The following is a 15831-nucleotide window of genomic DNA, read 5'->3' as shown; positions in this document are numbered from 1 at the left end:
ACTATTTTTCAATACTCACCATCTACTTGCGGAGTTTTACAACCCCGCACTCCCTATACTTAGATATTGGAGTTCTTCACAACCGGAGACTTCGCAATCAGGGTAGATAACTCCACATAGGTAACTATAGGGAGTGCACAGTCGTAAAATACTGCACATAGTTTGTGAATTTCATTTTGTAGTGTGATTTATTGTACTACAAAACGTAATGCAAAGATTAGTTTGTGAATCAGGAGCTGGGTTTGTGCATAGCAAAAGTAGTAAAGTCAGGTGCTGCCGGCACCGATCGTAGGTAGGGGTGCGGGAGGGGGGAGGACGCGTGAGGTAGGTGGAGGATGCAGGAGGGGGAGAGGACATGGGGGAAGCGGCTATGAAAAAAAATAATTAAAAACTAAGGGGCAGATTTATGAGCCCCTTGCGCCACTTTTGCGTCACTTTTAACATGGGAAAAGTGACGCAAAAGTGGCGCAAGGGGCTCATAAATCTGCCCCTAAAAACTTACCTTTTCGCTACTTCATTGCCTGTCTCTCCTCTGTAGTCCTCCCTCGCTCAGCCACAGGAAGCACACCCATCCCTTAGCAGCGTTGTGATTGGTGTGAGAGCCCTTTTTCTCCAATTTATATGAATTCTCCCACCTTCTAAAGCTGTGATGCCATCTACCAAAGTAGTATATCACAATTAATATTAAAGTCAGATTATCACAGAGGAGGTGAATCTTAAAGAGAATGATGCAGTAGAGAGGGACTCGAAGTAATAAAGATAACCAGTAAAAAACGGATTATAGCCATTGTGATCCTCTTCCACCTCACAGTCCCTATTCAATGACAGCATACCAGTGTGGTACCAGTTGGCATCACATCAAATATATATTGACCCAGGTACACTTGTCTATGCCAATCAGAACATCAACACAAAGTGAAAAACCCAATCCAAAAATGCAGATGTTCATTTAAAGTGAATGAAGAATCTCCCTGTAGGAGTAGGACATTTATTCTCAGAGAGATCGATGGAGTCCATCTAACCTGTGTTGGGAGATAGAGACAATACTGTCAGCCACACAACAGATATCGATGAGATGAGCATGGCGCGTTCTAAGCATGACATCTTCAAAATAAGTAAGGGGCTAAAGGGGATGTTCCACAACAGATATTTGACTGGTGTACTTTTTAGCTTATTTATACTGTGACAAGTAGGCCAGAGTCAGAATTAACACCTACGGGTAGGTTTCTGAAGATATAGGAGTTTTTTGTGGAGTAAGACAAGGGTGCGTTTTAACCCCACTTTTATTTATTTTATATATAAATAATCTTCACCCCTTTATGACTATTACTCCCGATGTCCCAAAAGTCAAAGGCTTCACTTTACCTCCCCTTTTGTATGCAGTCAACGCAGTACTGATGAAAACGTACACCTAGAGCCCTGCTTCTCCTCGTACAATGGTTTGTGAACTTCATGGGTGCTTTAGATCTGCTAACCTGTTTCACAAAATCCTATATCATGGGCTATGGCCCTTGGAAGCACCACTTGTCCACTCTTACTGTTGGAAACAATAGCCTGAAATGCACTAGCACCTTTTCATATATTGGTCTGACCTTAACTGCTACTGATTCATGGACCGTGCACATTGCTCACTGTAGGACTGTGAGGCACATGCATCAAAGGTTTTTGCGATCGCAAACGGTGCGATTCGCAAAAATCGGCCGTTTGCGATTGCAAATTAGCCTTTGGAGATGCATGAAAGTGTTTACTATGCGCAATTTAAGAATTCGCAATTATTTGTGAATTCCTTAATTGCGATTGCATTTAAGAAATCGCAATTTGCGATTCCTTAAATGGAATGCTAGAAGCACTTTCAAATAGCGATTTCGCTATTTGAGACCGCAAATTACAGACAAATCAAGCTTGTCTGTAATCTGCAAAAACTTTGAAAAATGCACTAAAATGCATTTTTTTAAGTTTTAGGTTACACACACATATGCCCTTGGGGCATGTGTGTGCGCAACATGGGTGCACATCACAATTTCAGGGGTGCAACAGGGTGACATTTTGACACCCTTGCACCCTTGAAATTGCATGAGCAATTTGCGAGTACCTACTGGTACTCGCAAATTGCGCATGCAATCTCCCATTCATTCCTATGGGCCTGTAGGCTCATAGGAATTAATAGGAAGGCATTCCTTAATTGTGACTCGCAATTTGCGAGTCGCAATTAAGGAATGTTTAGGAATAGCTATTTTTATAGCGATTCCTACATGCATAGGCTTTTGCGATTCCTTATTTGCGATTCCTTAATAATCGCAATTAAGGAATCGCAAAAGCCTTCCTTGATGCATGTGCCAGTAAGTTTACAAAGGTTATTGGTACATTATTTAGCCTTCCGCAACCTAGGGGTGGAGAGCTCTTATGCCCCTCCTGTAAATTTATAAAACGCCGTGTATCCCGACAGCAACATATTGGGCAGAGGTATGGGGTACCTCCAAATGTAAAAGACACAAAATTGATGGACCGAATGCAGAAAAAATCAAAACATTCACCCCCAGTCAAGAGATCGGTAGGGGGTACACATGGGGGGTACCTATGGTACCCCCCTGCATTGTCATGGACATGGTGGCAGACACCTTGTTGTGTCTGTCACCTTGTGCATGACAAAGCACGCAGTGCATTCCCAGCATTGTGGCGGGCAGTGCTCACAGCACCGCCCGCCACAAATCCGACGAATGAAGGATGCCACCGCCACGGTGGCGGTGGCATCCTAATCGCCGGTGCGGGACTGCCACACCACTGGCGGCCGGTCCCAGCACTGCCCATCCTAATGGGCCTCTTAGTGAGCACCCAACTGGCGTGCTCACACCAATCACGGCACTACTCTCATGCTGGGTAATACCAGATTAAGACCAGTGCCTGGATTGGCGTTGGGGAGCCTGTGGCATGCTGGGAGCTGAGGAGCAGAGGCCAGAAGAGCAACGATGCTGCAGATGACAGGTAAGCATTTTTTTAAATCTTTTCCCCACACTGCCCCCTGCGCTGCCCCCTGCGCTGCCCCACTGCGCTGCCTCCGCCGCGCTGCCTCACCACTTTAATGCTCCAGCATCTGCCACTGACACCAAGACTAAATAAACTAAAGTAAACTAAACTAAACTAACCAAGTCTAATCTGACTTGCACTGACCTGACCTAACCTAAAGTGTATTGTGAAGAACGGCTGACTGGCTTCATGCAGGCCTGGTGTCTGCAGGTTACCTCTTGTACTTCTCAATCTATCTTCCCAAAATTCACCACAACCTGCTAACCTTCATAAACTTGCTTCACACGTGCTCTCCTGTTCATTATTTCGTAGTATCATTTCTGAAGAACTGCAACAATTGTATTATAATGTGTTTATACTGAAGATCTTGCAGTACGAAAAAACAGATGTAATAATTTGTTTTATCTAGGATATGACCCGGACTACTTTCCAGCATCTGAATTCTGTTGGAATCAAGGATGTGAAATCGAAGACAAACGATGTCTTTGCGAGTTTGGTAAATGCAGAACTCAGTACTCCTTCAAGGACCAGAAACAATGTAAAGAAGCGCTTGGTAAGATTAATTAAATATTATTAACCCACAAAGTAGAAGACACGAGGGATAGAACTGTCTCTGACTCCCTCATACACACTTAATCACACACAACAAAGACATAATATAACAGGAAAAAGGCCAGTATAGCAGTCTAGGATGCTTGAAAGTGGGAAAATCAATAGATTTTATAATACTGCCCTCACACACCCGAGAGTGTCATGCTTCATCATTGGGCCGCATCATACACCAAGGTGCAGACCAACACCTTTGGTGGAGCGCAATTTTTTAGAATGAATGATGAAAGTCGGTGGTGAGGGTAAAGTATAAAGACAGAACAGTCAGAATAAACACAAAATTGTGCTTCTAAGAGAAAAGGACAACAGATAGTCTCTCAAAGTGAAGGGACCAAAAGAAAAGCAGAAATAAATCTAAAACTGTCTAGGGGTTGACCCTCGCACTTTTATTCTTGTCAACCTCCGGCAGGGTTAAAATGAAAGAAATGGGGTATCCAGGGCAGGTAACGACCCTATAATCCCCCTGCTAAAACCAACATGTTTCTGCCAGCTATTTACGTGCCCAGCCGGGTCACTCTGGCATTCATCAGGGTGTTGGTCCCTTTTATGTGGTCTGTACCCCTTGTCGTGTACTTAATACCTTATTCGCTCGGGGCAGTATCCCCGCTTCACTCTTTTGGAATTTCCAGGAGGATGGACATATCTATAAAAAGAAGAGGAACACAGTGGGTGATCATTCCCACTCAACCTCTTTTTCCAATTACGCAAAATCATCATTGAATATCCCACGCATCCTTCTTATGTGAACCATGTTCTCTCAATGCAGCCTATCTTCCAGCACACCCAGTGCCCCAATTCGAGGGAACCACTAGCAACCGACACCCTCACAACAGGTGAACTGGTTTCCGAGTGTCCATCCTCTTGGAAATTCCAAAAGAGTGAAGCGGGGATACTGCCCCGAGCGAATAAGGTATTAAGTACACGACAAGGGGTACAGACCACATAAAAGGGACCAACACCCTGATGAATGCCAGAGTGACCCGGCTGGGCACGTAAATAGCTGGCAGAAACATGTTGGTTTTAGCTGGGGGATTATAGGGTCGTTACCTGCCCTGAATACCCCATTTCTTTCATTTTAACCCTGCCAGAGGTTGACAAGAATAAAAGTGCGAGGGTCAACCCATAGACAGTTTTAGATTTCTTTCTGCTTTTCTTTTGCTCCCTTCACTTTGAGAGACTATCTGTTGTCCTTTTCTCTTAGAAGCACAATTTTGTGTTTATTCTGACTGTTCTGTCTTTATACTTTACCCTCACCACCGACTTTCATCATTCATTCTAAAAAATTGCGCTCCACCAAAGGTGTTGGTCTGCACCTTGGTGTATGATGCGGCCCAATGATGAAGCATGACACTCTCAGGTGTGTGAGGGTAGTATTATAAAATCTATTGATTTTCCCACTTTCAAGCATCCTAGACTGCTATACTGGCCTTTTTCCTGTTATATTATGTCTTTGTTGTGTGTGATTAAGATTAATTAAATGGCATATTTTATGATGGGTGGTTTCTTTCCCAGATCACACATACTTTCATGGCAGGAGGTGGTTAAAAATACATTTCTGTAGTGAAAGGAACTTGGGTATTTTTGGTCACAGTCCAGGCACATGTATGATAAACACTTAAATCTAATAGCGAGATAAAAGTAACGTGCAAACTACACTGTGGTGAGAATTTATCATTGATTAGGGAGAAGGATGGATAGTTAAGAAAATTGTTTAAAAGATGTATAATAGTTTCATGTGTTTTAGAGCCACATAAGGGTTAAATGCCTTTCTTTAACTTTGCTAACTAACCTAACATTATTTGTTGGCATTTGTTAGGACATGAAAAACTTCCTGGTTGAACATATATTCGGAAGCCCCCTAGAAACACAAGCTTTCCTTCTCCACTTCTTTTTGTCTCCCTTGAAAGATGCACCCTGCGAAAGCACACAAACACGCAAGCATGCATTGCATGCATGCACGCACGCACTCATGCACACACACACGAAAAACATATCTATTATTATGTGGACTGGTCAGTGATCGTAATATTGTGTGTATTTAACATTCTAACTCCACACACGCTTTGATAGTAGGGTTGGTTATAAAGCAGACCGAGGCAAATATGACTGCACTTTTAGTTTTCAGATACACTCACTCGAAAGTACCTAAACACATTACCCAAAGCGGTCCTCATAATGCACTACGTCACACAAAGATAGTGTTTCTCTGTTTCTGTCAGGTGTTACACAATAAGATGATGGACAGAGGGTTGAAACTTTTCAGACACTCACCCTCAGTCACTATTAGATCTGGGTTGAATCCATCATCGTTCTTTTGCTCAATTCGCCACCCCAGTTCAGAACCAGCCATATTCAAATCCGTTTTGACCCAGCCATATGCAAATCAGGCTTGACTCTGTTCCTTGTGTTGGCTTTGTTCGCCTTAAGTTGGCAGGGTATGTCCAGATGTGGCTCACTTTGCTCACTTTGCCACTGGATTCAAGCTAGCTTGGCTGGTGATCGGTGTTACCCCGAAACCGGTTCCAGGATGCTTGTTTCTGGTCTAGGGAAGACCTGGCTTGGCAGTCCGGGGTGGACTTTTCCCATGAGGAACAGGGTCAAGACTCATTTGCATATGGCTTGGTCTGAACTGGGGTGGCAAATTGAGCTAAAGATCGAGGATGGATTCAACCATTATCAAATGCTGACTGGGGGTGAGTGTCTGAAAAGTTTCAGCGCTCCATCTATCACCTCCTTGTGTTTACTCTGTCAGGGTTTACCCATGCATGAGGACCAATCTGGTCCTCACAGTGTGGGTCACAAACACATGCACGCATGCACTCGCACATACACACACACAAACACGTGTTTTGGAAATCACGAGCATATCACCTTTCATCCACTTCATGGAGCTAGTGTTTTTTCGTTTAAAACTGTTTTTTTTTTAAATTAAATGTCGAAATCCAAAATATTCCACTAATTATACTCTCTATACAATCTAATGTTATAAGTAGAAATAATAACATATTGTTTTAAAGAAAACCTAACCGGTAATGTTGTGAGACATATGCAAGAAAGGTATAAATGACTATGTACAATTAGTAACACATAATACGTCTGAATGTACATTTTAATACATTTTTCAACGTTTTCAGAATAAAGGTCAAAAAGGAGGATGGAGGGATGAAAACAAGTGGTAGGCACATTAAGAATCAAAAGTATGTGAAAATAAGAACGAGGTGTTACAAAATTAGAAACTGTGACAACTCTTAATAATAACAGATAAATATGAAAAATGAATACTTCAATAATAAAAGAAATTTAAGGTTGAAGAAAAGCTTGCTGCATATTTAAACACATATTAGAGACAACTTGACATGGATTCTAAGGTGATAAAGATGTCAAAGGGTCGATACCAGACTGGGTTTGCTTGTGTTACTAGTCGGGCAGTTCTGGCTGGACTGTTCCTGTTGGAACCGTAACATGGCTGATTTACATATGGCTGTGTCCGGTTTGAGGTGGCATGGTGGGCAAAAAAAGATGGACCCGGTGCGGCCTTGAATAATTACCAGTGGCTGAGATTTATTCAAGTATTCCACCCATCACTTTTTTGTATTACTCAGTGAGATGCTCTAAGTGCAACAGGCATGCCCAGATGTGGGGCCTGTACTCACTTGGACATTTGAACCAAGATGCACCCTTCTGATGTCACCCAAATAGGCTGATATCGGTCAGGGGTTGTTTGTATTCTGGTTCAGAGAGGACCCAGCCTGACACTTCTGGCTGCACGGTTCTTACTGGAGCAGGACCAAGGCAGATTTGTATATTGCTGGTTTTTGCAGGAGTTGGCATGGTGGACAAAAAAAGTTGAACTGGGATACATCCCCCAAGTAATTATCAATAGCTTAAATTAATGGAAGCATTACAACCATCGTTTTTTTGTGTTCATCAAAGGTGATTGTAACAGATTTTGTTTAATATATAACTGTAACGAGATATTGTCAGTAGTATTCATTCCAGCATGCATTATAAGATAGAGTTTTAGCACTTTTCCATTTAGCCGTCATTAACTGTGATGCAGGAGCGATTAGCAGTTCTACGAACCTATAATTCAAGAAGAGACAGACCACTAAAATAATTCCTAAAATAATATAAGGAAACAATAGTGAATTGACGTTCTTAAAATGTCATTAATTTTGTTCCAGACATTTCTCCAGCAATCATGTACAAAAGAAATATAAGATAACATATGAAAAAGAACTTTTTTCATTAGAACACATCCAACAATTAGCAGTAGTTGACTTTTTCTTTTTAAATACAAATTCAAGAGTCTAATATAATGTTTTAAATAAAGTACAACGTTTGAGAAGTGTAATAAATCTTGATCCTCTGCAACCTTCAGATTTTCCCCATTATAATTCTACGTTTAATTTGCCCCCATTAGGATTGATGAATTTTACAAATTAAATTTGTTCAACATATCGGACCTTGCCTCAATATGCATTGTGAAAAAATGTTTTTATCTAATTTAGTATTGACATCTAAAACATGTGTCTAACAATAGCGGAATCATGTTCAATTAATTGAAAATGTAATTTAGTAGTACTGGCTTGAAACAGAATTAGAATATTCAAATTGACTCTTTAAGTCCTCAAAAGAGACTAAAATCCTTTTAAGCAAATCTCATTAACCCAAGCTAAACTCTTTGCCCTCAGATTTTTCCAGTCGAGAATCATATTTTTTTATAATAATCTTTTCAGTATACCAAACTGTTGAATAGAAAAAATACTTGATCACATACAGATTTCTCATTAAAATAAGAGCAACCAGAGAAGAAATATGTTTTGTAATATAAACAACATTTCTTTAAATGAGAAAGGAGATAATGTAATGCTCAATATTACTCCAGAACAGATAAAGCTAATTTCATTGTAAGCATTGACAAACATAGCTATAAACAGGAAGTAACATAAGTAACACCAAACAAAGGGCATCCAATTTGCCCCACAAAAAAAGTAAGAGGGGGAGGCCTGTTAGGTTTCCGGTGTGTTGACAGATTGTATGTCCTTGCTGACCCCTTACCCACTTTTTTAATGAGTAAAAGCACATATCACTTGTAGTAGCACCCTGGGGATGGATAGGAAAGGGACTGAGAGAGAAACAATGGACTGACTTTCCCTCTTGGACTGGAGTCTGCACTGGTCATGAGTGGTACAGGAGTCTTCAGTGGCAGGAGTATGGTACATCACTGCAACAATCGCAAGGTATTAGAAGGCTACATATAAGTATTGTATTCTGACAAAGGTCATAATATGATAGTATAGCTGAGACATTGGATTACCGGTTTTAATCGCAGATTTTGCCACAATAAAACTCCTCTAAACCAGGATCACCAGAAAACACACCCAGGAAACCAATGCAAATGAAATCAGACAGGAGCTGAGATAGCAAGTCAAAGAGAGAGAGAGGAATAATACCTAAAGTTACAAAGAACACAATCCAATCACAAGGAGAAGGATTAGATGGACTAGGGCTGCCAGGGAACTAAAATATTAGGAAAACAACAAAGGTAAAGGAGACAAGAATGTATGTAAAAGTAGTATGAAAGGACAGAGCTACACCATCTAATAACAAAATACCAGGCATATACATGTGAGCTATATGCTTAAATGCTGGTTTCATTCCTCCTGCCCCATAAGTGTCTGAAGACCAGAGAGGTGGTGTAGTCTACAGGTAAACATCATGTTAGCAGTCTAGTGTTTGAGTTATTTCAATTTCCATAGCCCCTTTCTCCATAAACCCTTGGTCTGCCAATTCTACATCAAATCCTGTATCTCTGCCAAGACCGAATCCTGGTATGAACAACTTGGGCCTGATTCACAAAAGTAAACTTAGACCAAAAGTCTAAGTTTAGACCTGAAGTCTAAGTTTAGACCTAAAGTCTAACTTTACAACTAGTAAAGTTAGACCTTTGGTCTAAGTTTAGACCAAAAGTCTAACTTTACTACTACTAAAGTTAGACTTTTGGTCTAAGTTAGACCTTTGGTCCAAACTTAGACCAAAAGTAGTAAAGTTAGTCTTTAGGTCTAAACTTAGACTTCAGGTTTAAACTTAGACTTTTGGTCTAAGTTTACCTTTATGAATCAGGCGCAGTATCATTAATGTTAACATTTATTGTTTCATGTACAGACTTTGAAAACCCGAAAGCCAATTATTTTAATTTTGTACCATACCTTGCCAACATATAAGAGTCAAATGGCAATTTCTGGTAAAAAATTTTTTAAAGTAATACCCCAGTCTTAACTATAATATTTATTTCCCTGCAGCGCAAAACCACAGGAAATGGCTCTGTTTCTTTAACGTTCACATTGTGTTACATATGTCAAAATATCTTTCGTACATGCTGAAGATTTAACAATCTTTTCTTGAAGCTTCAACCATATTCTGGAAGTATTATAGCTACATTTTACAAAGAAGGCTTCCCGTGACAAAATGAGGAGAAATGGAGAGAATGCACATTTTTCTCATACCATGATTGACAGAAAACGGGAAATGATATATTATATAGATGCACTGTGAGAACAAGTAGAAGCATAAACAGGTTCAGGGATATAGGATTTATGTATGATTCTTGTAAATAGTTCTAGAAACAGGGCCGGACTGGCTACCGGGCGTTTTGGCATGCTGCCGAGCTGGGGGCTGATTTCGTTGATGGAGACCTGCGTGTGCTGAACGAAATTTGTTTTGCTTTGTTTATTTCGAAGCACACGCAGGTCTCCATCAACGAAATTAGCCCCCACCGCAGTGACATCAGCCCCCAGTTCGGCAGCATGCCAAAATGCCTGGTAGCCAGTCCGGCCCTGTCTAGAAATACCCCTTAACAAACTTGGAATCATTTCACTTAATATGCGTTGGCAATCACTTTCCAAGTTGTATTATTAGTATCTTGGCAAAAAGATTTAAAATCCAGAATAGTTGATTAAATGGGAAAATACATATTTTAGTAGGAATCAGACAAACATGGCTTCAAGAAATGTCCCCTCCAACCATTATTATCTAAGAAATTATTACATAAATCAAGTCATTTTGGTATTAAGATTCTGAAAAATGTATATACAACACCACCACTTATCCCTCTGGTCTTCCCCTTTGAAGCTGCATTATAGCATCATGGACTTCAAAGTTAGGTTGATTCTTTTCCAGTGAGGATATATCCATCTAAGTGGCAAACTCAATTTATGAAAAAATTAACCCATCTCAGTAGTAGACAGGGCACATCTTGTTATTGTATAGAGTTTTATAAAATGCCACTAATCAGTCTAAAATCTTTGAATTTGAGAATACTTGCTCACCATTATCAACACTGATGTACCACATTTTTTCTTTTTCTGTTATATTTATAGTTAATTAGCAAGTATTTTCCTGACCTATAGTGACACTCATGACAACTTCTAATCATCTTAAGAATAGCTCCACCAGCCCATTCACTAGATCTTTTGTTGGCTTCAACAAGTTTATCATGGCAGTCATTGTCATTTGACGTATCATACCGATTATTATGTTGATGTGTTCAAATAGGTGATGGTAGATACTTAGAGGGTTCATTGATGGGTTCAAGGATTCCTTGATTCAAGATTGGACTGGGTTCAGATTGTCCCTAAGGCTATATGATTGGATAGCTTTGTGCTCAGTAAGTGAATGAAGACTGTTATGAGTGGTTGTGTTATGTCCTGGATAAGGTGCACACATTTTGTTGTTCAATTTTTCCCCTGGTGCTCATCTCTTGTTGTGCTTAATTGGTCTGAATCATGTCCTTTCGTAAGAAGTGAGTCTGTGCTAAATTTCCTTTTTGCTTGTTAAATTAGCAATATTGTTACACCCTAGAATGTTTCAAGGAGAAAAAGGTCTCCTGGAAGCAACACAAGTCCTGCTGCTGCGCCGACCAGTCCTTTGCCTATATCGTGCGTGACTTCTGAATTCAGAGTGTCCTTTAGTGTTCAATTTTCATACAAGATTCTGAAAAATTGTGTTTTGCAAAATTAATATCACAATTAGGTTTTTGAGATTGGATATTTGACTTGCCACTGTTGGCTGCTGCTGGAGATTAAGGAAACTAAAAATCATACATAACTCACATACCTATAATTTTAGCACAGACACAGAGGTCCAATATATTTTGCCTTAAAAGATATGTGGGGCTCATCAGATGATGGCTGATTTCTCTGGAGATCTTGAAGGCAATTATGTTGATGCTTGACTTTTGTATAATTTTCTTGTGGGTGGCATTGACCATTCCCCTGTTCCCATATTTGAGGCTAAGAAGGAATGCCAGATCTGATGGAAGCCCCATAGTCATTGGTAGGGAATAGGGTGGATCCTCCTGTGGTTGTAAGTGGAGACCTGGGAGGGGGTGAATGACGGTGATGTGAGAGGGTTTGCATTAGGAAAAATGATAAGATGATGATGTATAGCAGCAAAAACCTGATGTCACATTGCTTACGTTCAACGGCTAACCAACAATCTGATAGTAGGTAATGCAGTTGCATAGGAATTCTGAACCTGATCGTGAGTTACGATCTACAAGTAAAATATGTAATATCTGAGAAGAGTTGTAGCATATTGCCCCAAAGATTTCTTGCATCCAGGAAACACATTTGACAGAATTTGATTGCGACAAACTGTGTCAACTAGGATTCACAACACTTGGTACTACTAAGCAAGAGGTGCGTAGATGTGGGTTACTTAATTGGTTAAAGGTCACACTTGTAAATGCCACAATTTTAAATCTGATATTAAGGATAGATGGACTATTGATAATATTTTATACTCCTTTACAGTATGTAATTTATGTGTCACTAACAATGATGATCCTACAGAGCTTAACAGTTACTGCTTCATCTATCTACCTGGGAAGGTCTCTAGTACATTTGTGGTGATGTTAACTTATTGTATGGACCTTGGAGGTTCTTCTCGCAAGAGATATTCACACTCAACTTCATATTATGACCTCTTTCTGTCTCATAGATTGCTGGCACCAGTTCAACCTGCATAAATCTGGCTTTATGTTTTATTCATAACCACATAGAACATATTCCAGAATCAATCTTTTCCTCATTGTACAGAATTTATGCTTCCAAACTTCAATCCAGCTAGCTCCTAGGATACCTTTAGGTCACAACTGGTGGAAATTTATCCTTTCTGCAGTGTCAGTATAGATTATTTTGCCTGTTTGCTGAACCTTATGTTTGCTGGTTTTAGAACTATGTGCACTCTATCCCTGTTAACCAGAGGTAAAGTGCCTGTGCTCTTTCTTTCAACATAATGAAACACCTGATTGGTTTATTTAATTTGCCTACAGATCTCTGGTATATAGTACCAAATGTACCCAGGGCTGGTAAATTAAATGCTACTAGGGGACAGCAGCACTTGTGCCATCCTCTGCAGTGGCACAGTAAAGCATGTCCCAAGACCTATCATTGGACCCTAGCTCAGCAGTTTTAAATGTAAATTTAACCTGTTGAAATAACTACTTTTCTTTTTGATAGGCCTAAAACTTCCTTTCAATATTTATGTCATCCCTAAGTAGGTCTTATAACTCATAGGGCATGGGACGCCGCCACCGCCACTGTTGCTGCTGGTCTGCCGGTCCATTGGGACACTCAAAGCCCCAGAATCCATCACTCCCAGGAGGGAGGGGCCGCACCCGCGATCTTAAGCACCATTGTTTTCCCGTGGTGCGGGACGCCGCCACCGCCACTGTTGCTGCTGGTCTGCCAGTCCGTCGGGGGACTCAAAGCCCCAGAATCCATTACTCCCAGGAGGGAGGGGCCACACCCACGCTCTTAAGCGCCATTGTATTTCCCTGGCACGGCACATCGCCACGGTTGCTGATTTGCCGATCCGTTGTGGGACTCAAAGCCCCAGAATCCATCACTCTCAGAAGGGAGAGGCCGCACCCGCGCTCTTATGTGCCATTGTTTTCCCATGGTGTGGAACGCCGCCACTGTTGCTGTTGGTCTGCCGGTCCATTGGGGGACTCATATCCCCAGGATTCATCACTCCCAGGAGGGAGGGGCCACATGCAAGTGCTTAAGCACCATTGTTTTCCCGCTGCGTGGGATGCCGCCACTGTTACTGCTGGTCTGCCGGTCCGTTGGGGGACTCAAAGCCCCAGAATCCATTACTCCTAGGAGGGAGGGGCTGAACACGTGCTCTTAAGCACCTTTGTTTTCCCCTGGCGTGGGATGCCACCACCACCACTTGCTGCTGGTCTGATGGTCCGTTGGGAGACTCAAAGCCCCAGAATCTATCATTTTAAGGAGGGAGGGGCCACACCCGCTCTCTTAAGCACCATTGTTTTCCTGCTGCGCGCGACACCACCACCACCACTGTTGCTGCTGGTCTGCCGGTCCGTTGGGGGACTCAAAGTCCCAGAATCCATTACTCCCAGGAGGGAAGGGCCGCACCAGCGTTCTTAAGCGCCATTGTTTTCTCGCTGCGCAGGACGTGCCATGGCAAAGTCCGGGTCAAGGGCGGGCCCGTCCTGTGCCTGTCAGCGCCAGGAAGAGGCAGGGCAGGGCCACATCTCTTGGCTTCAAACTGTAAGTACTGTATGCTTTAATTCGGTGTGGTGTGCCCTACATTATTCAGCAAGTTCCCCCATCCTATTATCGTACTGGGCAGGGCTCAGCCTCGCCTTTAGTGCTCAAACACGATCAAGCCATGGGCAAAAGGAAGGCAACTGACAAAAATCAGGGCGCATGTAGTGCAAAAATAAATCCCAAGAAATGCTGCCGATAACTGTACCCTCGACAAAATTGATGAACTCATTGAGGAAGTGGAGGACTTGCGTGCTCTCCAATCGAAGTCCAAAGGGCTAACCCAGCAAGGGAAGGTTTCATATGGGATGGGAAAGGGGGGAAACCAAAAGCACCCAAAAAGTATTGTTACCCACCTCGACAAACCATCAGAGTCTTCTCCAGTTATTATCCTAAATACAAGTCCGAGTCCCCGGGTCCTGCCACCCGCATCTGCTCCCTCTCCTACGTCTACAGCAGTACATACAAACGGGAAGGAGGAGTGTGTAATTGCAATTGTAGAATGCTTGAACCACTGTACTGTGCTAGAAAATCTCAAGTCTATGGATAATAACCCCCCTCAATTGCAAGGGGAGCGTTACACTGCGGAGGCCTGCAAAATCAAAGATCTTGTGGTCATAAATGACCAATTAGTGGTTTTAAGAAACAAAATCAATTCACTAAGGGAGATAATGGAAAGGATGACCACACTATTAACAATCGAGCTGGATAACCTTACTGACTTAGTCACACAGAAACGATCGATCGAGCCTGGGCCGGGATATGGTACCCCTCCGAGGTTAAAGACCATGACTTATAACCAAAATGGAGAGCAGCTCAACCTTGTGAATCACATTTGTTGTAACTTGACATCGAGCTTGCCAGGTTATTCTCCCTTAGCATCTGCCGGTCCCCTGTTGCACAAACTAAAACCTGTCTCAAATAGAGTGGCCGACAGGACTTCTGGACTACACCCAATACCAATGGGCTCTTACAAATCTTATGTTGGGAAATCATAACTACGGCTACCCAAAGGGTCTGCTCTGGAGGGAAGGTGGGTGGCTCCCATTCCCCTTAGGCCAGATAACACCCCCTGGCATGAGCAGTCGTATGAAAACCCTAACTTGGCAGACGGGAGTTATAGACCCCATGCAATAAGCAGGGAAAGCGCACATAATGAGGTATCCCTTGATGCAATCACTAGAACAAATGGGGCGGATTAATGCCCCACTCCGGACGCACAGCGTTAGGTGCATAACAAAGATGCAGAAAGTTAGTCAAGTTCATCATTGTTGTTTATTTCCATTTACTCATTCCATGTATGACGATAATCATGGTTTGTTCAGTCACATGTTGGACACACTATGTTCACATGAAATCCTTAATGCTGTAGATATGCCATTGCGAGCCTTATTCTATAGCATGGAATGCTACATAGATTCTCCTCGATTAAATCATATTCATCACCCAATGCATTTCGTGCCCTTCATGGCACTTCGTCAGGGGTTCACTACAGATTTAAAACATGACTGTTAGGTTACATCTCGAGATAATTTGTATTCATCAAATTTAACAACCAATACACACCTTGTCAACAGAGCATGCTTGTGCCTAAAGCTCACCCCGTAATCAACGTTAGTAA

At 41.8% G+C, this 15831-nt stretch overlaps 1 protein-coding gene across 2 annotated transcripts in view; it reads left to right on the top strand.

Annotated features, from left to right (window-relative positions):
* Positions 1–15831, top strand: part of LOC146867847 (cysteine-rich motor neuron 1 protein-like) — a 303005-nt gene that overhangs the window by 103085 nt on the left and 184089 nt on the right. For both annotated transcript variants that reach the window (XM_085608553.1, XM_085608552.1), the window contains one exon: positions 3434–3577. In XM_085608553.1, the coding sequence (XP_085464679.1) occupies positions 3434–3577 (144 nt within the window). The remainder of the gene's footprint in view (positions 1–3433; positions 3578–15831) is intronic.

Source organism: Triturus cristatus, chromosome 1_2, assembly GCF_964204655.1.
Source record: "Triturus cristatus chromosome 1_2, aTriCri1.1, whole genome shotgun sequence".
Taxonomy (NCBI): domain Eukaryota; kingdom Metazoa; phylum Chordata; class Amphibia; order Caudata; family Salamandridae; genus Triturus; species Triturus cristatus.
Note: the sequence above shows the minus strand (reverse complement) of the source record. Positions and strands in the feature narration are given on the sequence as shown.